The sequence below is a fragment of the Branchiostoma floridae genome, chromosome 1 (genome assembly GCF_000003815.2).
Source record: "Branchiostoma floridae strain S238N-H82 chromosome 1, Bfl_VNyyK, whole genome shotgun sequence".
Lineage (NCBI taxonomy): Eukaryota > Metazoa > Chordata > Leptocardii > Amphioxiformes > Branchiostomatidae > Branchiostoma > Branchiostoma floridae.
This window is the reverse complement of record NC_049979.1, coordinates 6708927-6736351: the sequence shown is the minus strand read 5'-3', so window position 1 is coordinate 6736351 and position 27425 is coordinate 6708927. Positions and strand designations below refer to the sequence as shown.

At 42.1% G+C, this 27425-nt stretch overlaps 4 protein-coding genes across 6 annotated transcripts in view; 2 read left to right on the top strand and 2 right to left on the bottom strand.

Annotated features, from left to right (window-relative positions):
• LOC118415073 (DDB1- and CUL4-associated factor 5-like) overlaps window positions 1-6774 on the bottom strand; it is a gene marked incomplete in the record, with an annotated part of 17268 nt that extends 10494 nt beyond the window's left edge. Inside the window, 1 exon segment of the mRNA XM_035819458.1 lies at window positions 6014-6774. Coding sequence (XP_035675351.1) covers window positions 6014-6215 — 202 coding nt within the window.
• A 114-nt stretch (window positions 6775-6888) lies between these two features.
• LOC118415089 (tetratricopeptide repeat protein 27-like) lies at window positions 6889-17141 on the top strand. Of its 3 annotated transcripts, none has more exons than XM_035819461.1 (22): window positions 6889-7004; window positions 7330-7525; window positions 7963-8089; window positions 8570-8704; window positions 9196-9301; window positions 9602-9793; window positions 10287-10408; window positions 11000-11112; window positions 11417-11483; window positions 11843-11956; window positions 12298-12393; window positions 13274-13474; window positions 13740-13835; window positions 14169-14222; window positions 14462-14560; window positions 14696-14748; window positions 14884-14962; window positions 15239-15325; window positions 15623-15683; window positions 15920-16056; window positions 16321-16432; window positions 16818-17141. In XM_035819461.1, the coding sequence occupies exons 1-22, from the start codon at window positions 6905-6907 to the stop codon at window positions 17033-17035; spliced, it is 2565 nt and encodes an 854-aa protein (XP_035675354.1). In that variant the 5' UTR covers window positions 6889-6904; the 3' UTR covers window positions 17036-17141. The 3 variants fall into 3 exon arrangements, with proteins under 3 accessions (XP_035675354.1, XP_035675362.1, XP_035675352.1); XM_035819469.1 differs by having other exon boundaries at window positions 6895-7004; window positions 7327-7525; window positions 9629-9793; XM_035819459.1 differs by having other exon boundaries at window positions 6895-7004; window positions 7327-7525.
• Window positions 17142-17864: 723 nt separating this feature from the next.
• Window positions 17865-19404, bottom strand: LOC118416857 (protein dpy-30 homolog). Its single transcript, XM_035822135.1, has one exon. The coding sequence runs from the start codon at window positions 19352-19354 to the stop codon at window positions 19028-19030; it is 327 nt and encodes a 108-aa protein (XP_035678028.1). The 5' UTR covers window positions 19355-19404; the 3' UTR covers window positions 17865-19027.
• Window positions 19405-19557: 153 nt separating this feature from the next.
• Window positions 19558-26660, top strand: LOC118416847 (dynein regulatory complex subunit 7-like). Its single transcript, XM_035822123.1, has 16 exons — window positions 19558-19856; window positions 20141-20321; window positions 20556-20681; window positions 20892-21086; window positions 21367-21525; window positions 21805-22023; window positions 22535-22657; window positions 23043-23115; window positions 23270-23398; window positions 23580-23708; window positions 23877-24100; window positions 24246-24572; window positions 24913-25023; window positions 25320-25514; window positions 25912-26051; window positions 26367-26660. The coding sequence occupies exons 1-16, from the start codon at window positions 19717-19719 to the stop codon at window positions 26446-26448; spliced, it is 2553 nt and encodes an 850-aa protein (XP_035678016.1). The 5' UTR covers window positions 19558-19716; the 3' UTR covers window positions 26449-26660.
• Window positions 26661-27425: the final 765 nt, after the last annotated feature.

Here is a 27425-nt window from a genome sequence, read left to right as displayed (position 1 = left end):
GCAGCAGGGGGGAGTCATATATGATGTTCTCTGTCACGATGTAATAATGACAGGTAAGTACCAAGGGTCTAAGGTGTGTAATGCTAGTTCACCTTAACTTGCAGGGTACTGTAAATGCAGAAATGTTCGCAGTGGTTTTATGTTGGCGGTTTTCGCGGTGGCCACTTCACTGCGAACTTAAAACCACGGTGAACATTTTTCCATCATAGTTTTAGACCACAGTCTATGGCGCTACCGCGACAAAAAAAAAATACCACAAACATTTTTTCATTATATTTTTAGACCACAGTCTATGGCGCTATTACACAAATACACAAATGGTTTTATACATAAATGTCCTATGATGTACATGTATGTGAATAGTTATTAGCTGCATTGACTGTTGCCACCTATAAGATATAAAAGAAAACATAGCAATAGTTCCTCAGAAATTTTGGACGGGAGACCTGGCGCATCCCCGTCTTGTAATTAGCCAGCAATAGGGTATGTCACCCCGTAAGGGGTGGTATAACCCTGTCGTGTGTAAACGTGTGATCACGTCGACCGATGATAATGATGATGAAATTAAGAGTGGTACAGGTAAATTTTGTCTGGTGAAGGTAATGTTCAATGTTACCTGCACCAGTGCAGGTATGAAAAAAAGTATTTTGGGCCCCGTATATGTACATATAAACAAACTCAGAAACCTTCACCTTTGGACTCCTATTCACCAGGCAGCTCACAGGTCTACCTACTTGTACAAACCCTGCATGGGGTACTAGTGTGTAGATCCAAGGAGGTACATCCAATACTGGGACTATTGTTTGAGCCAATGCAGCTGGCACACTGATTAAATGCATACTAATTTCCAAGAATGTCATAATCCAATGTTAATATTTCTTGAAGAAAATAGTACTGTAAATGCAGAAACTTTCGCGGTGGTTTAATGTTCACAGCTTTCGCGGTGGTCGCTCCTCCGCGAACTTAAAACCACCGCAAACATTTTTCCATGGCAGAAAGCGACTACAGTGCATGGTGCTAACCGCGAACTTAAAACCTTTTTCCCGCTACCACGAAATTAAATCCCAGCGAACTTAAATGCATTTAAAGTAATCAAACATAATCCTTTTTCTCAAGGAAAATACCAATCAAAATATTGATTTAAAATGACTTAGACTTGAATGTCATTTCTGTACCGTATTCAAACAAAGTCTTGATCATTTGGGAACAAAAACTAAATTAATAAAACACTCAAATGTTCAAAACACCAAGTCATTGTTTGATGTATCCCTGGCGCAGATATATCCAACATATATTTTCAAAGCTGTGATCATGTCAACCATTAAACTATGAATTAGAATGCATAACGGTTAATACATTGTACAATGTATGCATGTTGATGTTATAAGTTATGACTACTATCACATGTGAACAGTACATTGTATCATCAAGAAAACTTCTCAAACAAAACATATATATAGTAAAAAAATTGATAATCAAATTAATTTCTTGGTGGTTAAGATTAAATAGAGTGGCAGTGTTTTAAGTGGAATATATCTATAAACTGTTTACAATCATGCGTCATCAAATTGTTCACCATATTCCATGTCAAAACAGTGATTATGACTGATCAATCAAAGTCAACTTCCCACAAGAAGCAAATTACAATGTATAGACATTACAATTTTGTGTAAATACATATGCATGTACCAATGTACAAAGATTGGATTTTTAATCTCATAAATGTGAGGGGCCTCATTTCCAATTTACTTACTTCTTTCATGTGCATACTCATCTATCATATACATTTATGAAGGTTAGACATCCAGGTAAACAATATTCAAATACAATTCAATCTCTATAGCTGGATAAAAATGGAGATCTTATCTCTGTTTTTATCGTAAAATCTCTGGTTTAATCCAGTAACGCTAGTTCACCTTTATCCGCAGGTTAACCTTTATCTGTTGTATTTAAAAGCAGTGCATTTAGGGATATCAATATCATATATCCAATAAATTGCTGTTTAAAACCTCCGTCCTTTGTCTTGACATCAGGATTTTTTTACACCGGTAGAAAAAAAACGGATATAGGTTACCCCGCATATAAAGGTGAACTATTGTTACACATTAGTCTCCTGGCACACAGGGCAACACTCCATAGTATAATCAAGTACCTGTACAATGTATCATCTTAGATGTGGTATGAGGCTTCAAGACCAGTCCTGGTAAAAGGTATTTTTGATTGCAGTGGCTGCCATTGTATATCAGACAGCAGTGTTTTCCCCAGGTTACAAATTGTTGTCATGAAGGGCCCTGGATGTACAGGGCTCGAAATACCACCTGCATATGCAGGTTAGTGCAGGTAAAATTGGAGCTGTGCAGGTATTTCTGATGTCTACCTGCACCTAACCTGCACTGGTCCATGTACTGGGTTTTATATATAAATGTCCCATCATGTAGGTGTATATGGATTGCTATTAGCTGCATTGACTGTTACCACCTATAAACTATAAAAGAAAAAAACAGCAATGGTTCCTGAACAATTTTAGCATGATCCATACTTCCTAAATTCAGAGTGGTGCAGGTAAAATTTGTCTGGTGCAGGTAATTTTTAATGTTACCTTCACCAGTGCAGGTATGCAGAAAAATGTATTTGCGCCCTAGATGTAAAGATGTGTGTTACATTGTGCTGCTGGGCAGGGAATGTCAGTACAATGTATCATGTTAAATGTGACTATAAGACCAGTGCTGGTAGAAGGTATTTTTGATTGCAGTGGCTGCCATTGTATATCAGACAGCAGTATTTTCCCCAGGCTTCCCATTGTGGCCATGAAGGGGGCTGGATGTAAGACTTGTGTCAGGAAGGGTTGCACATTGTGCTGCTGGGCAGGAGATGCCAGCACAATGCCCTTGGAGGCTGTGTTTTTAGCATACCAAATGGAAGAGGCAAGTCACATGTTGACCTTAGTACAGGGCCCAACTGGGTGTTACCGGTAGTTCCAACTGATATCCCAACATACAGCAGCATTCAACAACGCTGCCGACACTGGCCCTAAAGGCACAGAAATTACCCAATGTGAATGATTCTGACTGAGGTCTACTATAACGTTACCTACAGCTTTCACAAAGCTAGCACATTGTTCATACATTACATGTAACTACATCTCACACTCAACAACCTGTTTCTCAACCTGCCAACTGACATACGAAAGACTCTTTGTAAAGCCATCCCCGAGGGTAAACCAGCCCGAAAACAACATCGCTCAAAGAGCAACTGTAGTTTGCCAGTTAATCCGTATCCCTGACAGCGGTTGAATTGCAAATTAATTGTTGTTTACTTGAATCAGAAATGATGAATCTTGATAGTCTCTGAAGAAGCGAACAGCATGCTTAATGAAGTGTGGCGGGGTAGCTGTTTGTGGGAATGTTAATTTTAATTTTAATCTTAATTTTCATTTATTGAGATTGAGGACATGCAATAAAAGGAAAACCAGGCATATATTATTGATAAATGATTATATTGGGTGCCAAATCATACATACATTTACACTTCTTTTCACATAACTCAAACGTTTAACGTATTAATTTGAGGCCAAACGGAGTTAAGCCTTCTATAATGCCCAAAAGCAAACGCTGACACTCTCAGTCTCACTTCTGACACTCTCACTCAAGTCTGAGTGTCTGTCAGTGTGCCAGTCTGTCTGTCTGTCTTTCTGTGATCCCCAAAATATACATTGCAGCAATGCCAAACATTCTCAGTGCTGCCCCCTTTTTTCCAGTAGAAGTAGAACTGGAAGGGTTCCAAAGCAGTATGAGTAAACATGATTATGTTTAGGATGAAGGAATGGATGCACCAACATTTAGCTCTTCCAGCTTAACCAGAGGGTCTACATGCTCTTTTACGTAAGGCGTAGGCAGCCTATTTTATTTCCCGTAATTCGTAGGGAAAACCATCTTTTTTATCAACGTAAATCGTAGTGAGGCGACGGAATTTAGCGTAATTGCCTCTCTTGATTTACCGCAATACGTAGGGGGTTCTCCTGAATTCAGCGTAAATCGTTGTCAGGACCCCCCATGCTCACCCTCTAACCAGAGCAGTCAAAATGCATAGATAACTGAAGTCATGAAAAGGGAAAAAATGTCAACGTCAATGACAATAACTCAAGAACAGTGACAGTCTTTTTCAAAGATACTTACTACATTCTTTCCCTGCTATGAATTCTTCAAGCCTTTCTGGTTATGGGTAGGGTTGAATGGCTTTTACGACCTTATACCGGAGTTTCTTTTACGATTTCGGCAGTAGGCGGACAATCTCAGGCCAAAGGGCTGAATATTTGTCAAAGAAGGCAGGATGCAAAACTTTATCACTACGGAGGCATCGGCATTGTTGTGGACTAATATAGAAAAGGCTTTGCTGGTTCCTGGTTGACCTACTGCCTAGCTACAACACAAAAAAAAAGCAACTCACAGCATTTCCAGGAAATTCAAAACATCACATATTGCAGGAAACAGAAATATTTTGAGCTCTGATGAGGATTCCCAATATATACATTATTTAAGTTCGCGGGGTTTTATTTTCACGGCAGCAGTAAAATGAAGTGTTTGCGCTGTTTTTGAATTCACGGCAGCGCCATCCCACGCACTTATTTTAAGTACTGTACTGCAGTCGCATATTCATATGAATATTCGCGGTGGTTTTAAGTTCGCGGTTCAGCAGCCACCGTGAAAACTGTGAATATAAAACCACCGCGAAAGTTTCTACATTTACAGTAACATGCAACAATAGTTCAATTTCAGCAGAACAAAGTGTGGCCAGTGTTTGTTTATACAGCAAGGAATTATTGACCTCTTGAATTCTGTACTTTAATACCACTGCTCTCTGCACTGTTGTTGAATGTTCTATGCAGAGTATGCCTCTATTTTATAACAGATTCTTTTTCTTCCTGCTGTTTTATAATATTTGGCCTTCATAAATTAGAACATGGTAATCTGTTACAATGAATTCCCAGAGTGATATGTAACTGCCTTTGCATTGTGATTGAAACTCACAAAAGCAAAGGGTTTAAATAATAGGCTACAAAGACACTTGAAAAGAAGTGATATATTCCCCGTACTGTGAGGCAAAAGCAGCTCCTAGTAACCGATGTCCTTGTTGTAACCTAACACTTTCTGCACAGAGAAAGAAATTCCCGAAGATGCACCACTGACACAATTCCAGGCCCTGTCAGACTGTACCTGCATTTGCTGAAACCGATTCTTCCTTTACTTAAGATATCAGACGATCCTCCCCTATAGCTCCTGTAACTTCCTTGTAGAAACCCCATGTCTGTGGAACACATTTGTCAGTTCTGCCATCACCAACAGAAGCCCCAGGAGGCTGGGTGATCTATGAGGCTGAACCAGCACTGCAGCATGTCTGTAGGTTTACCTGCCCAGGTGCTCACTGCTTAAGTTTAACCCTACTTCAAGAGAAAAACATCTGACTGGCTATGCAGGTAAATATATGCCAACATCATATACCTGGCTACTGGTGCACCATAACTCATAAGGAAATGGTCCAGAAAATATCAATTTGCAAGATCAGATGATCCTCTGTTCAGACACCTGCTGCGGGCACTGACACCTGAACGCCTGCCCGACTCCAACCTGCACGACAATATGTTATTGTTGTTGTTTACACACCTTCACGTCCCCCTGTTTCTCCCCAGGAATTTGGGTCATCGTGTAAAATTATTTCGGCTGGAGATGCAGCTTTTGTCTGACCGATTTTCTTGCTGTGGTCGTGACCAGCGCTAAGCAAACAGAACACGTCCGGTCAGGAAATCTTGCGTTATTCTCCCGACTGCAATGATGATGGCCAGATAATTTCATCTTCCACCGTCACGCCCTCCCACCGGGCGGCACGTCTCTGGACATCTTTCCCGGTGCGGCGGCTCCACAACAGGAAATTTACTTGTAAATGTACTTTTTAAACAAGTACGTCAAGTCGGATATGGCATGAGATCGGGACAGAAGGACAACAAGTAGGGACTCACCCGAAATGAGAAAGTCCCCGCCATGATTGGAGAACTCGATGGCGTTGACACATCCATAGTGACCGAAGAGGTCCTTGCGGTACAGGCTGCGACAGGCGCCGAGCCGCTCCCGGAGGAAGCCCTGCTTCAGGAGTTGCTCGCCGCTGATGCTCCGGTTCGCCGTGAAGTTCACGGGCGAGAAACACCAGCTCCGGTGGAACATCGTGCCGGTCTCTACACCATGTAGGTACCACCGACGTTACCAGATATGTGTTTTGCCCCTTGCTCCGGTCTGCCGTCACCCTATCGATTCCAAATGAGCCCCGGGCTGGACTGGAACACCCAAGTGCATTAGTCGGGGGGGAGGGATCATACCATATCTGTTTCCTGGGTCCGATGATTTATCAATAAATGGATACATCTGTTGCTGCAATATGATTTTTTTCTTTTGTAAAATACCTGGATGTTACAACATTAATTCCAAATAAAGAGATACAATACAATAGTATTTTAACACAATATTTGGCATGGTCCAAATTTCTGCAGCATGTGGTATTGAAGCGACTTTTAGCAGTTTTATATCAAACTGCAACTCAAACGACGCGATTATCTCCTGCATTTTTATCATTGCTCTCTAGTCGGCGCTTTTGAACCATGAAGTTACTAGCGACTACTTAGGTGCCATGTGTATAATTTATATAGTGCCTTTTAATATTTAGACTAAATATACAATACTAGACAACAAAATGTAAATAATTTTAAAATGATTATATGATATATCACGTATTATTTAAAGTTTTGACGATGCATACTCATAATTGTTAGAATCTATGTTTTGAGAAGGTTACATTATGTGGGCAAAGCCGGCAAAAGTGTAGACAGCTGAATCTTAATTATTGAAGTTGGTGAAAGATGGACGCACGAGCAGACGACAGCCATGTGCTCCGTACTTCTTTGGAACTGGACATCCTGAATGGCATTACCTGTGTCACTGATGTAGGCGAAAACACAGGTAAGACAGCAGTGTCCGGTTGCCACTGGGAAAGTTAATTTTCCTTCGAAAGTTTACGCTACGCTGTTGTTGTTCGCTCCATTTCCGGTTCTCTGAAGATCTCTAACGTTAACGTTACTCCCTGTTGTCTACTGAATCCATGTCTAACGTTAGAACGCTATATAATTATTAAGCAATACACATTACCACTGTGTTAATCACAGCTCTGAAAAAGTATAGTGTTCATAATGATCATAATCTATAAAGAGCCGGACTTCGTTGTTGTTGTCGTGCACACTTATTCTGCACCTGACTAAACTCCATCTGCCTTTCCTCCAACAAGCAGAAGTTGATAGGCTCTGTGGACACCTGTGCAAGGGAGACTATGGACAGGTGCTGAAGACTGCTGCAGCCAGAAACATCCTGGGAACAGACCGGGATGTTCCAGCAAGACAGCCCTACCCAGACTTCCTCAGCAGGCAGGTACAGGAGTACCTGTCTAACACAGGGGATGACACAGCTTGTGATACACCGCTAGACAGGTAAAAGTGCAAATAGTAAAAGTATCTAATATCCTCTAACACAGACATGAAGTTATCATCATCGGTCGACGTGATCACACATGTTTGCACATGTTTACACACAACGGGGTTATACCAGCCCTTACGGGGTGACATACCCTTTCGCTGGCTAATTACAAGACGGAGTTGTGCCAGGTCTCCCGTACAGTACTTGGATGGGAGACCAACCAAGAACGACCGGATGCTGTAGCCCTATGAACAATTCCACGAAATTGTCTTCCGGAAGGGACATAAAACGGGGGTCCCATGCTCAAGGAGGAGCCCCGGCCACGTTAATCAGCCTCATTACTCAACACATTGGGTGCCTACTGGCTTCAAATACACCCGATATATAATATCATATCATTAACAGTCCTGTAAAATTCTAATCACCATTTTATGGTACATCTCTGTCCCAGGGAGCTGTGTGTTCTCCAGACCGGGATAGCCTGCCTACAGATGTTTGTCCAGTCCAACTGGACCGGTCCACCCGTGGGGGGGAACCAGACTGACATCCTCCCACAGGCTTACAGACAGGAACAAAAGGTCAGTGTTTTTTCCTAATCTCCAAGTAGATCATACCGTGCCATATGATAGTATCAAAGCTGGCCAAGGATTATAACTAGCCAAAGAGAGTCAAACAGGCCCTTTTGACTCCCTTTGGCCGGCTATACTCCTTGGCCAGCTTATGGCACCGTAGGATCTGCTTGGAGATTTTTTTCCCCTTTATTTTCCTTTATCTGAGATTGGGTAAAGCTTCTACTACAAATTGTTGTTCTCATGCTTTGATATAGAGAGGTGGCCTCCATCCTTATTGGAAGGAAAGGGCTTTGATGAGCAAGCTAAGAGAGAACATGTATTCCTTGGATTTATTTATTGGTTTGGCTGTTCCGAACACACAGCCAGGGCTGCCCAAATAAGCCTATGTATTCCTTTATTCAGCCATGTTTCTGTTCTACAGAGTTTGTAGCCTGTGAAGGGAAAGGTGTGTACCCTGTGTTTTGCTGACCATGTTCTGCTTCACAGGATTTGTTAGAGACAGTTGGGCAGGCCCTAACCTGTGACGGGGAGAGCGTCTACCCTCTGTGCTCCAACCTGCTGTACTTCCTGGCAGCTCGGACACTGCTGATGGACAACTATCACCACCTCACGCACTGTCAGGTCTGTCATTTCTCTTTCAGTGTTTTTAGACAGATACAACTAGAGAGCATCAGCTCCTGGCTGTAGTCTTTCCATCACAGAGCTGAGTGTATGGGATCATACTTGTAAATCTGCTTTGATACTGGTATGCCATAGCATGCATTTGCTAATAGAACAGTGTGCAGGGAAGGTTCTTGTGATTTTTTAAATCATTAGATAAGGAGAAATTGTTGATGTGTCAAGAAAAGCATGTAACAAAAAATAAGAAAGAAAGAAGTATGAAGAGGCAAGAGAAATCTTAAATTTCAAAGGCATATTTGAAGAAAAGAAATGTATACAAGGAAGGTGATGTGTAGCCTGACTAGAATCATGCCCCTAGCAGCCGGCCCTACAATTGCCACCGCCCTAGGAGGAGGGGGTCATTAACCCCAGCCAGCGAGAGACTGTGTAAACACAGGCTAAGGTGATATGTACTAGCCAGCAGCTGAAGGTCTAATTCTCCTGTCCCCCAGACTGCAAGTTGGTGGGGCCTGAGATGTGTGTGGGTACACCAGCAGCTCATGGAAGAGTCTAGGCTGCCATCTCTCCAGAAACTGGCTCTCAAATACATACAAGATGGTAAGTAAATGTACAGTCTGTCTTTTAGCACTGTCATATTAGTGTCATTTTTAATGCTTTATCTAAAGTAGGTTGATACTGATTCGTGTAATATTTTTGTCAAAGAGCGGAGAAGATTATCAAAAAGTCTGAAAGTCTACACTTAAAAGAAAAAGAAAGTATTAAATTTTAATAGTATTGATGAAATAATCGATACCCATACACTGCTCAGAAATATTTACATTTCTCCTTACAGCAGTATGGCCAGCTTGACCAAGTTTTCTTGGTCCACAGTTACAGAGAAGTTTTCTTGGTCCACAGTTACAGAGAAGCTTTCTTGGTCCACAGTTACAGCGAAGGAAGAAGTGCTGTTCTCCGACAGCTGCAGGTGGCTGCAGGTGCTGTACCAGCTGGAAGCAGGCTACACCTGTCTGCACTACTACCAGTACAAAGCAGCACAGGAACACTTCAGCACTGCTGCGAAGCTGGCTCGTCTCCAGGTGGAACTCACAGGTCAGGACAGCAGACACACAGACTTGAAACAACAAGAGTTCGGAGACCTCACACCTGCATGAACTATTCAGTTTTTGTAAATTTCACAGACAACGAAACTGAAAACTATACCAGGTCCTGCATTTTCATGCAGGCAACAAGGGCACAGCTTACTACTTCTACTGAGTCATACAAGGGCACAACTCCTCTTAAGGACACTTGTTGGAGTTATTATTTTGAACCTTTGTTTTATTCATGAGAAGCTCAAATTGGCCTGCAGAATGCTTTTCATTGAGGTCATGAGGGAGGTAAGGGTCAGATGAAATATAATAGAGATAAAGATTATATCAAGTCCTGATAAATCTATCAACATATATCATTACATATATGATAATTTGTAATGGGCTAAATCATTTAGGTTGAAACAACAGAAAACAGAGACTGATCCTTAAGCCTACCAGAACAGTACTAGAAGGTTTGTTCCTACATCCCAACCCCTACCCCCTACTAACAGGTGCCATGGGGAAAAGAACACGGTTTCAGCGGGGAGACAAGCCACAGCTGGTGCTGCAGGTTTGCAGGGAGGGAGACTTTCAACTGGAACAGCCAGAAAAGGGGGATGCACCTACTCCTAAGGTCAGCCATTTCTCTCCTGCTCTGCATTCTTAGATACAGAGGCCCTTCTGACATAAACTTGTAGCATACACAGTCACGTCCATAAGTTCAAAGCTGGTATTCATAAGATTTGAGTTGGCTCATGGAACAAAAATTAGTTTTGCTTGTCATCTTCTCTGTACCATCCAACATCTTTAGTTTTACTGATGATGCACTTCTCATTAAGCTAGAGATATCATAAGATAGCCTGGGTACAAGACTAGCTAGCAGTGTGCATGGGAGTTAGCATGAACTAACCCAAAGGGTACCTAGGGTAATAATAATAATGATAATATCTGGTGTATTTGCAGCCAGTAGGAACCCAATATTTGGGTAATGATCGATGAGGCTGATTTACGTGATGGAGGCGCCTCCACGAGCACGGAACTCCTGTTTTACGTCCCTTCCGAAAAACAAATTTGTGGAATGCTTGGTCGGGCTACAGCATCCGCTCTTCCTTGGTGGTCTCCCATCCAAGTACTTTCTGGACTGCACGCTGCTTAACTTGAGATTGAGGGGATCAAATACAATTAGATACAATTTCTCCAAAGTTCCTTCTGTGGTGTGTTGCAGGATGTAGCCCTGGATGATGACACGCTACTGAACCAGATGAAGCTGACTGACCCGGACCAGGTGGAGGCTGCTGATCTCTCATCTGTAGAACAAGCCCTTGTGTTGGGCCTGTGGTGAGTTCCTGGTATCCTACCATATATACAACAGATCTCAGGCACTGGCAGTACACACAAGCACCTGAGAACAAGCACCGGTGAGCAATAAGCACCTAGATGGGAACAGAACATCGAGTCAATGTCTAGCAAAGAAATAGACGTTAAGCAAGGACAACAACAGCAACACACATACATGTACATATCATTCCAGAAGCAGGACTGTAAAATGTTTTACAGTGTTTCTTGATCTTTTGTCTAGTTCCTACTGTGGTTGAGTACCTATTGACCCACTCAGTTTCCTGTGATCTTCTTGCATTTTCAGCATCAACAGGAAGATAAACAATCCTAAGGACAAACTGACTGAAGAAGAGGTCTTAGCATATGTCTATGTAAGTATGCTCTATTATTTTGTTCTGCAAAAATATAACAATTCTCAAGTTAAGATATAAGATATTGATAAAAAATTAACTGACATATGCTAGCTACACTGATGCAATTGAGATGGCAATTCATCTGATAGATGAAAATGAAAATTGAAATGTAAATCTACACTTATATAATTATACATTTCTAAAATGCATCCCAAATGTATCTGGCTTGGATGCTTTATTGGCAAAGTTTCATATTATTATCTTTTTACCACGAGGGCTGAGAAGCATTCCTACTCCACTAATCCTGGCAACTTGAGCGTGATGATGATGATGATGACGATGATGATGGTGATGATCTTTTTACCTGTTTGTTTTAGTACCTGCTGGGCCAGCCCCGTGATTGGTCGGTGCAGACAGCCGCACTGCTGCTCAGATCTCGTGGGGAGAAAGAGAGCAGCCGTAAGGTGGAGCGGTCCATGATGCAGCTTCAGGTAAGGTTCATACTGGGGATACAATAGAAGCCATTTAATTGCACTCCCCATTTGCCAGCACATTTTGTACAATTATCCGATGGTGCAACAGAGCGAAGTTATTCAGCTGAAATGCATCACTACGGGACTTTGGGATTCCGTGCAATTAACAGGAGTGTGCAGTTATCCGTTGTGCAATTAACTGGCTTCTACTGCACCGAGGTTTACCTTCTGCTGAGGATGCTGGTCTATGTTGTACATCATCAGCAACATAAGTAATTTTGTCCTTCCTCTTGTGTCAAATACTTAACTGTCTGCCTGCAGTTAACATGTTCATGTACATTTTCCTGTTCCTGTTTCAGTCGTTGGTTGACCAGTATAAGTCATCGACTCCCTCTGCCCATGTCAGACTGAGTCAGCTGTACAGTGTGGCCCTGCCACCTCGATGGATCATGGAGGTAAGGGCCATGTGTTTCTCAGTGAGAACCATGTTCACAGGTGGTGGGAGAGTGAAAGAAAGATGTCCTCATGAAAGTTCTTGTTTTAAGTTATGTTAAGTCAGAAGGTGAAAGTTGTAAGTACATTATATTTCAGTGCTAACTACCCACTTACCCAATTATTCAGGCAAAGTTATTCCGTACAAAACCTGCAAATGAAGTGATAAGGTTCAAATTGATACAGTCAGCAGGAACCCTCTGATAAGACAATGACCATGACAATGAAGTTTATTACATATCAATTCCTCAATGTAGATAAATGATGGAAAGGGGATGACAGGAAAGCTATGCTATGCTTAACATCTAGTTTACTTGCTAATTCTCTCTTATGTGTAGACAAACTTACAGTTTTTCCATCGCATTGCAGTTAGTTGATGACATTTAGATATGATAACCCCCTGCTTGCTTGCTTGGTTGGTATCGCCCATCAGTCAGTAGCAAGCATCACCCAAGCCAGGACGCTTCTCTGTCTACTACCTATACCAGTGAAGTTGTGTTTTCCCCCACCCGACCCAACCCTGGGTTTAAGATTATATGTCAAATCTCCCATGTTAAGAAGAGACATTAGAAATTGAACCACCAACACTCTGGGCTCCTAGTCCTAGCCTTATTGTGTTCATTGCTAGCATGCTGAATAGACAATTACACAATCCACAGAGAGAGTTGGCGCAGGTGCTGATCAGCCTGGGTGCCGTCAGCAGCGCCCTGGACGTGTTCCTGCGGCTGCACAGCTGCAAGATGCCTTAGATTCATACTTGTTGATATGGGCTTGTCTCAGCTTACGTTGTATCTTTTTCCTGTAACTGTAACACCATATTTGCATGAATAACCCAATCCACAGAGAGAGTTGGCGCAGGTACTGATCAGCCTGGGTGCCGTCAGCAGCGCCCTGGACGTGTTCCTGCGGCTGCACATGTGGGAGGACGCCATCACCTGCTACCAGCAGCTGGGTAGGTACCAGAAGGCAGAGCAGCTGATCCGGGACCAGCTGGCCGTCCAGGAGACTCCAACGCTCCTGTGTCTGCTGGGGGATGTCACAGGGGTGAGAACCCTTTTCACTTCATTAGAAATGCCTGCTACTTTCATGTTGTGTTGGGTGTTTGTAAACTGGTTGTCTGTGTTTGTTTCCTTACTTGTGTCCCACATCTTTGACATCTTTGCATCAATATTTCTTGCCCTAACTGGATGTATTGTAATGATTACTGTATCATCCATATTACTTACTGATGTGCATCTTTCAGAGCAGCCATGCAATTACAGTATGTAAGTTATACCATCTATTTTATTGGTACTTTTGTTTTTGACAGGAGAAGCAGCATTACGAGAAGGCCTGGGAACTCTCTAACCACAGGAGTGCTCGTGCCCAACGTAGTCTGGGCTGGGTCAACTTTAAGGAGGAAAAGGTATGATCAATACTCTTAACTATCTCAAGAAGCCTTTAGGGTAATCAAGATAACTTCTTTATTCATCGCCCTTGTTATTATTACCAATTTCCCCTCATATTTAGTTTCATTTATCTATTTGTTGAAGCATGTCTTAGATTCATACTTGTTGATATGGGCTTGTCTCAGCTTACTTTGTATCTTTTTCCTCTAACTGTATCACCATATTTGTATTAAGTACTGTCTGATGTGCATGCTATATGTACAATGACTTCCACTTACCTTTTCCATGTGTCTGAATCATGATGGAATGTCACAATATACTGAGGGTTGTTCCATTCTTTTGTTCTTCAGTTTTCTGAAGCAATCACCTGTTTCGAGAAGTCTGTAGAGATCAATGGACTTCAGGTGAGTACTAGTTGTGTTGTCTTAAGCTTTGTCTACCAGCGCAAGGTGCAGTTCTAATATTCAAATATGTATGTATCCAAAGCATTAAATATTTTCTGGGTTTAAAGTCTAACCATAGTTGAAAGTGTAAAAAGTATCTGCTTGAATCCTGTCTCCATCTTGGATAGTTTTTATCATCAGGAGTGGATTAGAGCCATGTCCTATATAGAGTCTTGTGATGGTTTGTTTTCCTGTTACAGAATTCCGTGTGGTTTGCCCTGGGCTGTGCTGGGATGTCTGCTCAGAGGTATGACGTTAGTGCCCGTGGGTTCTCCAGATGTGTCATCATAGATTATGACGTAAGTACTGCTGTTCTTGTTCTATGTATGAAGCATGCCCATGACATGCTATACATATGTGGTTTTGTTATTGATTCAGAATGACAATGAATACATCTGACTTGACTTTTGAAGTTTCTTTTCTCCTTTCGACAGAACTTTGAGGCTTGGAATAACCTTGCTACATCCTACATCAGGATGAACCAAAAGTAAGTTCTGGTATGTTTTTTTTATCTTAATAGCTCAAGTAGATTGCGTTTTCTATGCTTTGTTGTAGAATTTTGCTTGTAACAAGCTAATATATGTGCAGCAAAACTCATGAAACACTTTTTGTCTTACTTCAGACAGAAGGCATTCCGAGCCCTCCAGGAGTCCCTGAGGTGCAACTTTGAGCACTGGAAGATCTGGGAGAACTATTTAGTGGTCAGTAGTTCAGAGTAAACTTTATACAGTGTAAAAAGTGTTACAGCAACAACACACAGGTCAACATTGACAATTTCTTGAGTAGACAAGCTAACACATTGGGTCAAACAGTTCTTTACAGACAACCTGATAGCGTTTCTATTGTCCTTCTGCTACCTGACTGGGTAAATATCTCTTGGTTGCACGTGAAAAACTTTTTAACCATTGAATTACCAACCTAATGAAACTACTATGTATTCACACAGCTAAGATGTTGTTGACTTGCCTGTTTTGTAGGTTTGCACAGACATCGGTGAGTTTGAGGAGCTGGTGGCAGCTTATCATCGAATGCTAGACCTGAAGGACAAACATGCTGATGTTCCAGTAAGTCAGACTTAAATCCCAGACTGTGGTCTATACACTTTTTTGATAAACAGCAGGGTTCCTGAGAGGGAAAGGATTAGGGTAAACTGACACATATAACAAACTTGCACTTGATTTGCAGTTAAGAAATTTACATGTCCCAAAACACCCATCATTACTGTTACCTTCCAAGATAACCGGTATAAGTACATGTATGATGGTGTATAACACTGTTTGAGAGCTAACATGTTCCCCTGAACTGGTGCATTACTTAGTGTTTGTTTCTTGATATCAAATCATGGTCTGTTGTGCTGACAGGTGCTTGAAGTGCTGGTAGATGCTGTGAGCCAAGACCTGCAGGACAATAGTGGCAGACCAGGTAGGATCCGCTTCATGGGGCTTTTGATTATATGTTGTGATGTGTTCCTTGTGAAGTGTTCCTTATCACCAAAAATACAGTAACAATGTGCTTCAAGATTTTTGTACATCCTTCAATATTGCTTGAAATAAGGTGATGAAAAAATCAACTTACCACAAGGTGATAGAAAATCACCAGATATTCAAAAGACCAGTGGGTATGTGAGGATCGTAAAATCCAGATGTGTTGGTGTTTAGCTTCCAGACTGAGGGGCAAGGCTGTGGAGTTGTTTGGTAGACTGACATCAAAGGTCACCAGCAATGCCCAGATATGGCGGCTCTATGCCAGACTGCATGGGGATGGGCATAGTGAGGATGCACAGGAAAATGAGAAGGTATGTAGAGATGCTTTTACTCAATATATGTATACTTCGTAGGTAATGATTCCCATGGAAAACAAATGTTTTTGTAACAGTTCAATCAACTACATGAAATCAATGCAATGTGTTATTCTAAAAATGTACATTTGTTTGCTTGTGTCTTACATCTTGATTATACTGACAAGAAGTATTATGACCTGTACAAATATGAATGGCCACCTGAACTTCGATATGGTTTCCATCAGGTGCAGAGTCATGGTAACACTTTCCTCTCTCCAGGCCCTGCAGTGCCTACAAAAGGCCCATCGCTGCAGCACACAGACCTCGGGATGGGACCGGGAGCCAGCCTCCGCAGGGGAGGTCATGGACCAAGCACTGCTCCTAGCTCAGGGTGAGACCTTTCTACTGACCAAATATTTACACAATTATAGAATTGTCTTCTTGCTTGACTTTGTCTTACCATGTTGCCTATTAGACATCCAAAATTGTCTTCAGCTCTTTTGCATTCATAGTTGGGGTATAAAAGACCAGTTTCTCCATATCACTTCAATGTCACTGACGAAAGATGGTGCATGCCATCTGAAACGTCTGACCATTTCAAAATCATATCTTTAGTAATTACTTTTGGGCGTATTTGGATTATCATTTTTGATAGCCCAGTTTAACACAGCCTGAAAGGTGTCAAGGATTTTCTTTTCATAATCAGATGAAGTTCTTACAGTCATGTAGTTGCCAGCTTGCTAATATACTGTGATCTGGCTTGCTTTCATCCTCAGCTGCCATGGCAGTGAGCAAGAGGAAGACCAACTCCACTGAAGCCATCCAAACCCTGTCGGCTGCCAAGATGGCACTGCGGCAGGTTGGGACCAAGGTTCGTCAGGGGCACACCGACGCCATGACAGGACAGGTGCAGGAGGACCTGGCTGGCAGACTGGCTGATGTGGACCAGACTCTGGCGACAATACAGGATCTCATAGACAGTCTGAGGAGCTAGTCACAGTAGCATGGGACGCATTGTGCAATATAGCCAACCTGTAAAGGCATCTTCTTGTCTTAAAGTTACAAACTGGTGAAGAATAATCTCCAGGTAGATCTACCAGTGGCATAAGGAGTTTATCTGGCCAAGGAGCCCAGTGGTTCAGAACACTCCTTGGCCAGGTAAACTCCTTATGCCACGGGTAGATCTACCTGGAGATAAGTGAAGAAAGATGAATTTTCCTTGTATTCATAGCAGGGCTGTCTCCAGCTGAAAATGTTTCTGTCCCACTCATTATTTTCGAGCCACTGTTGTTGATTTTCTTGTTTGAATATGTCATTTTAATCTTATCAAAGTACATTTTCAACAGTTTCATGTCATTTTTGGGACGGATGGGGTAAGATTATTTTCTGTACCAACAAGCAAGTTTCCTTTCCGGGTCAGGACGGGTCCTGGAGGCAGCCCTGATTCATGGTCACCATTGAACATTGTGAAATACAGTCATGTCCCCATCAAAGGCAGTCACTAGTGTGCAACAGGAGCATTTATGCTGTAATACCTTCATTTGATGTCATCCAGATCCTTTACTGTACCCATTGACTTTATTATCAATAAAAAATATGTATACACTGCATGCATTTCATGTTTGCAACTTTTGAAGGTGAAATTTGCATTCAACTGTGAGTGGAAGTTTACATAATTCAGTACATTGTTTTGAGGGTCTCAGTGTAAGATATGTGGAGATTCTGAGCGAGCTCGACATAGTGAGTGTGAGTTAAGATATGTGCATGTGCAGATTTCTGATGGTCACTATCATTCCTCTTTTTAGGCAAAAAAGACCACTAAATTTTGTATACCAACAACACTGATTTATTACTAGTGATTAACCTCCATAATATTTAACTCTATCATACTGACATACATAAAAATGCAGAAAATGACATAAATACACTTTTTGTCCATAACTGCAAATATGATCTGTTGTAACCAGAAAAATGTAAAGTGACATACTACATACACATTTTAGCAACCACAATGAGGGCTTTAGTCATAATCCAAAGGTAGACCCAAAACTGTCTACTTCCTGCAACATTACTTAGTATTTCATACAACATCATCAAAGTATCTTCATTGCCAATACAGGAAATCAGTATTGCTAATCCAACCCAAAGTCTGCAGTCAGAGAGTTAGAAGCATGGTCAATAGCCAATCGTAGAATTCTAAAAAAAGTCGGGAAATTGGCCAGGGGAGTCAGTCAAATCCTCTGGTTGCAAAACTCCCCTGGCAAATTATTCTCCATATACATGTATTATATAACTTATAAGCGATATCAGCCAGCATAGTCAGTCTGGTAGAGACAATTTGGAAACACACATGTATATGAATTTGTACAGTGACTGTTAAAAGAACAGAATGCCTTGGAGGGCCAAAACCATCATGCTGCTAATTCAGGTACAGGCAAGAAAGATGGTATAGTGTAAAACTATTACTAGTATACTATATTCCATGGTAGTTGACAACTGAACATAGTATCATTGACTGCGGTGCCTCTTGCAAATACAGTTTGTGATAAGTGACTTGATATGGTCGAGCTGAAGCAGATTATCAAATTGCCCAAATCCAACATATCAACCAGGTCTCACTTGTATCTCAATTATTTTATGAGTAAGAAGATACAAAATAAAGACTGAAAGGGTACAAAAGTATGATTATGTGACGTCTTTCAGGAAAAAGTCATATCTGGCACTGAGGGAATGTTATACATGTTGACCAAAATATATGTCATCTTATGCCTCTTTAAGGTCCTTAAAGTCTTCTTTCTGTGAATGTTGGTCGCTTTCATGTGAAGCTGTCCAACACCGTGTGTTGTGATGAAATCCCAAGTGATGCAGTAGACTGTAGACTAGCTGTCCTGGAAACGGGTTGTCATCTGGGCAGAGCGGTGTCTCCATGGGTCAAACGGAACTGCAGGGGTCATCTGTACCGCTCCAGTCTTGCTGGTCGGCTCCTTCACTGTTCCTCGAACTTAGATTTGTTCTTGAGTAGATAGGCTGCAAGATACTCTATGGGGTTGGGTGGACGCTCTTTCGCCAGGGTGGAAAGTCCCTGCAGAAGGATGGGAACGACTGTTTGGTCCAAATAAGCCCGCGTCGGCAGGGACTGCAGTTCGACTTTCTGCTTTATCGGCTTTTCTGCCGCTTCCTTCTCGGCTGTTATCATTTTCTGCACGTTCTCGGTAAGCCCCAGCTTCTCGTGCGGCGTCTCCATGGGCTGAGGATCGCCAGTAGCGGCGTTTCCCGCGTCTCCGGTCTGCATGGGCTGCTGTTCGTCCGCCATTTTCTTTGCGTCTTCAACACATGGCGCATGCGTTCTAGAACGCACAGATCGCTTTCCCTGTTGCTAAGGTGTAGCACTGGACTAAACGTTATATTCCTCCGCTATATCTTTTAACTTTGCGCCAAGATGACTTTTTCAGAAAATTCCAAAATTTTTTACATTCGAAGGAGATTTCTTTACTTACTAGAAATTAACTCATTTTGTTATCTGGGATTTGACAAAAGATAAGTGACCAGATAGGACGATTTATTTTCTGTACTGTCGGATGCACAAGCGTCCTGGAACAGGTGTTGTTCGGTCACAGTTTACCCCTACAACAACCGGAGTTCGCGGTGAATACGAAACTTGTCAAGCTTTGGAAGATGGACGAAAACGCGGAAAATAACGGAGACCAGGCCAATAACAAGGCCGAGGAAACCGAGGAGAATGAGGGGGAGTTGTCAGTTGACGATCTAAGAGCTGAGCTGGAGAAAATCGACATAGAGGTGCCCGAAGTGGAAATGTAGGTGGACAGTTCACAGTATATTGGGGGAGGGGGGCCTATCATCCTTTAAAAATTAAATCAATTGACGTCCTTACACCTCAGAAAGCTGTTGGCTGCAGAATGAATACGTAGCTTTTTGCTAATCTTTGGTCCTCCCAGCCCATTGTATTATGACAACTGTAGGACGTACCTTTCTCTTCATCTTTTGCATCTCTTGGTTTTAAATTTAAATCTCATTATGGTAACCATTTGTTTATGGACTGAAAGAAAGTGAAAAGTCAATGTTCCTTGTTGTCCAACAGTTCAGAAGTGCACATACAGCAGGAGGACGCATATGCAGAGTTCCCCATGTCCTACAAGGAGAACACCAACAAGGAGAAGCTGATCCTAGCCTATGCAGAGAACTTCCGCAGACAGTATGTCCACCTGTACCGGGACAGAAAACCACTCCTTCTCAACCCTGTCAATGAGTGTGGCATTGAGGTATGAAATTTCATATGGATTTCATGTTATTGAGAACTTATAAAGCATTGTGAATTTTGTTTATCTTCAGAAAATGAATATCTGTACTTGGGTTAGGTTTGTCTTGTGTCTCCCGTGACAAGTTTTGTGAAGCTGGCCTATGTTTGACTGTAAATGGTGTTTATTTTGCTCTACTTGTCTTTCATGCAAGAAAGTTCATTGAGAGTATTGTTCCTCTTTCCTGTTCACCTTCAGAAATTTGTGAGCACCACCATCCGGCCCACCCTGCTGCCCTTCCAGGAGCTGTACGGCTATGACAACTGTGCTGAGTTTGTGGCAGACTATCTGGAGTTCCAGGCACTGGACCCGCCAGTGGACTTGGTAAGTCTGGCTCTACAGAAGATGCTTTAACATTGCATTACATTGAAGTTATTTAAACCCTGTCCTTGCTGACTTGTAGCAAATTGTTATATAGCAAAAATTTGGTACGTACGAGTACAAATGTACAATCATGTGTCAACATTATTCCTCGCTCTGGTGTTAGCATGCTGTGTTGATCACCAACACCTGTCTGTCATGTTGTTTTTACAGCCAAACCAGCTGGTCTCCCCAACCACAGCACTGAAGAGACAGAAGGGCAACAGTTTTGACTTTGCTACATTGCTGTGCTCCATGCTGTTGGGTGCTGGATACGATGCGTACTGTGTGAGTGGGTATGCCACCCGTGAGATCTGCCTGATGGATCAGACCAGGGATATCTGCCCACTGATGAAGAAGAAAGGAGAGGTATGGCTATTTGTACATCTTATCTGTACTTGTGTGCTCTGCAGTGATTTTGAAATTGGGAAATACACCAGAGAGTACAAAGCAAAGTACTAGTAGTCAAAGTTAAAAAGATTCCTTGTGCCTGAGAAATATATTGCCAATCATACTAAGAGATGTTTCAAGTTACTTTGTGCTCTTTGTCAAATTTCTGGTTACCCGGTACATCTTTTTGTGTTTTACTTTTGTAAGCTGTTAGTCCTGTCCATTTGTATTCAGACTGTGTTTTATATGTCTACAACAGCTGAAGTCTGAGGAGAAGAAGAAAGAGGTGCGTAAGTACCAAGTCAAGCCTCCCAAGGACCTGCGCAGTAAGTTTGATCTGAAGATGCAGGCTAGGAGAGAGGCAGAGGAGGAGGCCAAAGCAGCAGAGAGGAGAAAGGAGGAGGAGGCACGGATCAGTGTGAGTGTCATTATGAAACATTGCCAGGTTACATGATGGCTCTTCTCTGTATGCTTGGTGCTCATTGATAATGTTTCTTGCTTTTAAAGATGATGGGTAATGTATGTAGCACAGTCTTTTGGCAAAGTTGACATTTTATCTGATATGTAGTGAGTCAGTGAATATTTGTACTTGCATGTTGTTATACATGTACTATGATTAGAGACGTCTAAGCTGAAAACACAACAACCTTAGTCTAAAAGCACACTCATTTATGATTGTATACACATGGTCTTACAGGAACTGGAGAAGCCAAAGCCTGATGCCCTGCATGGCCTGCGTATCCACTGCTGGGTGCTGGTGTTATCAGGCAAGAGGGAGGTGCCTGACAGCTTCTTCATCGAGCCACTGACTGGCAACACTTACCCCACAGAAGATGACAAGTTCCTGGGGATTGAGTCAGTCTGGAACCACCAGAATTACTGGGTCAACATGCAGGACTGCTCAAATGGATGTAAGGTAGGGCAAAGTCTCAACACTGCATTGGTATACTGGACCTGTAGACAAAACAGGTTGTCATATATTCCATAAGAACACATGCAGTGTCAATGAGTGATACATATAGAATACAACACGGTGTATTCCGTATCACCCGAGGTACCAGCCCGACCAGCCAAACGCCGGAGGGAGGGCTGGGACCGAGGGTGATGCGGAATACACCGTGTTGTATTTTATTTATGTCATACCCACCTGAGAAAACACATATTTTGATGCAAAATGCACCAGAAGTTGAGAAAAGGTTGTGTCCTCGAACAAAGATTGTAACAACAGCAATTCTAACGTCCAAATCCGGTATTCGAATTTTCAACCGTGCCGTATTCGGCCCGTTCAAAAAAGTTTGATTTACTCGAAGGAAGCCTGTGTGATGCAACTTTAGAACCTGTGATACGGAAAGTTATCAAACGGTCCGGAACACCCGTAGGACATAAAATACAGCATGTAACAGACCACGCCTCTCTGTTTACTGCAGGACCTGAGTTTTGACCTGGGTGACTCGGCTAAGTGGGAGTACCTGCTCCACAGCTCAGAGAAGCCCAGTCTGGAGATCCCTGATGTGGAGGCTGAGTTGTACGAGGGCCTGGATGATGATGAGGTAAGCATGTATTGAGATGGGTGATCGGATGTTACAAGCCATTTTTACAAGTACTGGTCAATCCCCCATGTTTCCGGTGCATTTTGTTTTCTTTTCTACATGCGTCTATGAGCATAACAACTCAATGTTGTAGAGTTGAGGGATCATCAGTACCCACCTGTAAAGCTAATGTTGAATATGCCCCTAATACTTGCTGTTATTATTCTCATGCTCATTCTCTTTTTTATAACATATTCTTTTTCTTCATTTCCCAAACACAGGGTACACATATAGAAAACTTATAGTGAAAATGAAAAGACATGTGAAACACAGAAAACGATAAATAAAACCAGAAAACAATGAGAATACTGTGCTCTCATGCTCAATGTTTCCTTGACTTCCACAGGAGGAACAAGAAGACGAGAGACACCTTGAAATGCCACCATCTTGGGTTCATCCCATCCTTGTCACACCAAAAGGTGGGTACATTGTACTTGAGTTGTACCAGATGTTGATGATGGGTGCCTTTTAGCACTACATAGTTTCATAGCGCTATGATCAAGGTATTTCATATCATCAGGTTTGAAAATTGAATTTGAGTCTTAAGACAAATCCTATGCTGCTTTTCTTTAGAATATGAGACACGGTGTCCACTTGGCAAGAAGACCATCCTGTACAAGAAGGCTCGGCTGGAGAAGTTTGCTCGGTACCTGCTGAAGGACGGCATGATCACCAAGTTGTCTGTTTATGATGACTACGAGTGTAAGTATGCAAGCAGAGGTGTGACAGAATACAAAGAACATCCCTTGCAAAGGCTACTGTTTTTTTGTCTTCTCTGAATTTAAAATAAAAAGTGGCAGACTCTGTACACTGCCAATACATTTCTCTATGCATTTGGACAATGAATCTGTGGTGAATTTTTTTTCTTTTCCCTCCCTACCAGTGAGGAACCTTCTGTCAGTGAAGGAGTGGTTTGTGAACAGGCAGGACAAGCTAGAGCTGAGAGTTCATAATCATCGCACTGGGCTTATCACAGAATACATGCAGCAGGGCAGGCTGGATTGCATGAAAGGTTGGTCAGACAAACAACAATACAAAACATTGTCTCAGTGTATCCTCAAATGGCCATATTCTAATTTTTGTATCATTCTATGCCTTTCTATTATACTTCATCAAGGTTAGAAGTTCAGCAATTTCATTCCATGTCAACAATCCTTGTTACCTTTTGTTCCTGGTATAGAGCACACCTATAAGTCTGGCAGCCCAGGTCCAGAGACAGATCGCACCATGGTGTTCTATGACAAGGCTCGTGTGGATGGACTTGTGAAGAGGGAGGAGACTCCCACAGAAATGATGGAACACTTCAAAGACAGGGACGACTTTCTGTACTACAGACATGTGGTCTTCAGCAAGCGGATGAAGAAGTTTGGGGCCTCAACAGATGCGAACCATAGACCAATCTTGGTGAGTTTACTAAAGTCTTGTTTTCAAATATAAAAGTGATGTTTATAACATTACTACATCATTGCAGATACTCAACCTCTTCAAAATGATAATCTTAAGGCTTGTTGCTGTTCTTCTAATCTTCACATCTTTCTTCACTTTACAGAAAATCACTGAGAGATTCCACAGGAACAAGGAAAAGATTGCTGGTGAGGATGTATCGGAGTGCGTTTTCCATATTTCGGAAGACCGTATCCAGCTGACGTTCCACTGTGAGGACAAAAGGGTGACTGCCTCCACTCGTGAGTTCATCAAGCCTCCCAATGCCAACGACAAGAGCCAGACTATCACCATGACTCCGGACATGACTTCCACCTTCCAGGTTGACACAACAAAGAAGTCGCCTAAGAACCTGTACATCTATAACATGCTGGTGTCCCTGGTGGAGGCAGAGGACCAGTCTGTACAGGCTATCAGGGCTTCAGAGGAAGAGGTGAGTTTCTGTAGTTTACAGACTACTGTAAATGTATTTAAGTTTGCGGGGATTTAATTCCGCGGTAGCGGGAAAAAGACCTTTTTGTTGTGGTTTTAAGTTTGCAGTATCACTGTAGTCTCTTACTGCCATTAAAAAAAATTTTTCAAGTTTTAATTTTTTTAAGTTTGCTGTGAAGCGGCCACCGCAAAAACTGCGAACATCAAACCACTGGGAAAGTTTCTGCATTTACAGTAACTAGACTTTATGCGTCATTATTTTCAGTGTGCAATGAAAACTTGTATTAAAAATGGACTATGCTGATACGTGATCTTAAGGGTTGTTGCTGTTCTTTCTGCAGATTAAGGAGTGCCTGCTTGAGCGCATCAGAGAGGAAACAGTGTCCGAGCTCTCCATCTCAGTTTACGACACAGAGAGGAATGAGAAAGCCAAGCAACACAGGAAAGAACTGGTAAAATATTTTTTACAGCTTATGACATATTCTCTTGCTTTATGGCCTTGTTTAGTTCCGAACCTTGGCAACCTTGTAGATTTGATTTTAAAGACCATAGTTGCACTATAAAAGCCCCCATCAAATTGCGGTACTGCCTTTTATAATAAGAGAAGACATGTTTGATGGAAGACATGGACTTTGTATATTTCACCTTATCAGTATGAGTGATATGAATCAGGTCCTTTCCTCCCCCCGACTCCTGCATACCCCTTCTCAAACATCTTGTATAACTGCCTCCTTTGTTCCCTTCTCAGGAGCGTCAGCAGCTGGAGGAAAAGTTACGTCGCCAGGAGCAGGAGCTAGACTACCTGGCCCCCTTCCTGGCACAGATGGGAGATCCTGAGAAGATCGCTCGACAACAGGCCTTCAAACTGAAGGAGGACTGCCTGGCTGACCTCAAACAGAGACTGATCGACAAGGCTAACCTCATCCAGAGCAGGTTTGAGAAGGTAAGGCGCATATAAGATATAAAGCTTTGATTATAACGTCAGTTTACCTTTATCCCTGGGTTAACCTATGTCCGTTGTTGTTTAAGACAGGGGATTTGGAGACATCAAGTCAATGGATATTGGTTTAAAACTATAACATTTTACTGATATTGAAACTTGAAACCATCATCCGTCGACTTGATATCCCTAAATACCTGGATGTTAAAAACAACGGATATAAGTTACCCAAACTAGCGTTACTAGTTAGCACAGGCTGCTATAACCAGTGGTTATTTTTTTAGATTGTCTCTTGTCCAAGACATGCCCCTGATTTGCTCTGACAGTGAAAAGAGATAATCTGTCTTACCTCACCCAGTGTTCGATCCTTGCCCTGACCTTGTGTTGTGCCCCCTTGCAGGAGACCCAGGAACTGCAGAAGAGGCAGCAGTGGTACCAGCAGAACCAAGTGTCCATGACTAAGGAGGATGAGGAGGAGTACCTGGCCTACTGCTCGGAGGCCATGTTCAGGATCCACATACTGGAACTCAGGCTTAACAGGTAAGGCATATTCTATTTATGTGTTTATACTGATTTGTTGCAGGATGAGGAAACATATATGTATCTACCAAGATCGTCAAAGTTATAACTCACAGCATAGGGATTTCAAACGCATTTACATGTTGACGAAGTCATTGCTTGATATTTGAATGGTTAAACTAACTTTTGAATCGCCAAAAAGTAGTTACTCAAGCAACTGGATATTGTATTGGAAATGGTCAGACGTCTCAACTGGTATCCACCAGTTTTTGTCAGTATCTTATTACCTGGATGTCAAACCTACATCGATGTGACTTTTGAATGATTCTGTTACAGACACAAGGAGATGGCCCCCCATAAGTACATGGCCCTGGAACAGAAGATCCGCACAGATGGTCGACTGTCTGATTACTTTTGAACTGCACAGATTGCATAACATCTATGATGCACTTCCTCCAGAGAATGCCACTTGCAATTTCAAGATATGTGATATTATGTTGGCAAAAAAAATACTGCAACTATTTTTTAGTATCACTTGGTCTTTCTGTCTTCGTAAAAGTTACTGTATCAATGATAGAATGGTGAAATATACTACTATATGTTGAGGACATGAGTGTATAGAATTTATGTTTTTAAGGTGTCACAATGTAAAGTAAATGGCACAGTTGCTCTGTATAGTTTACCAATGAGTTCCAGTTGATGTACATAATATTGCGCAAGAATATTGCTGAAAATAAATCTTTTCTGATGGCACCTTGAAGTGTGTCTTTTTAGTGTTGTGCATTCTTACAAATTTTCTACACAGCTGCTTGTTTTGCTCCACTTCAGGTTAAGCAGTATCTTTTCCCTTTCTATCTTCCTTTAAACCTCTCCAGAAGAGATAACATTAGCTATGACCTACAGGATGAAGACTGTTCAGAATCATGGACATACATATATAGCTGTTCAGGTCAATGGCCATGTAGCTATTCAGGGCCATGGACAGGTAGCTGTCAGGACCACAGGCATGTAGCTGTTCAGCACTATGGACATCTAGCTGTCAGTGCTATAGACATGTATTATTATTATATGTAACTGTTCAAGAGCACCCTGGACAGGTAGCTGTCAGTACCATAGACATGCAGCTGATCATGGTCAGGACCATGGACATGTAGCTGTTCAGGACCATGGACAGGTAGCTGTCAGTACCATAGACATGCATGTAGGTGTTCAGCACCACGGACAGGAAGCTCTCAGTACCATAGACATGTAGCTGTTCAGAACCATGGACATGTAACTGTTCAGGACCATGAACATGTAGCTGTTCAGGACCATGGACATGTAGCTGTTCAGAACCATGGACAGGTAGCTGTCAGTACCATAGACATGCATGTAGATGTTCAGCACCACAGGCAG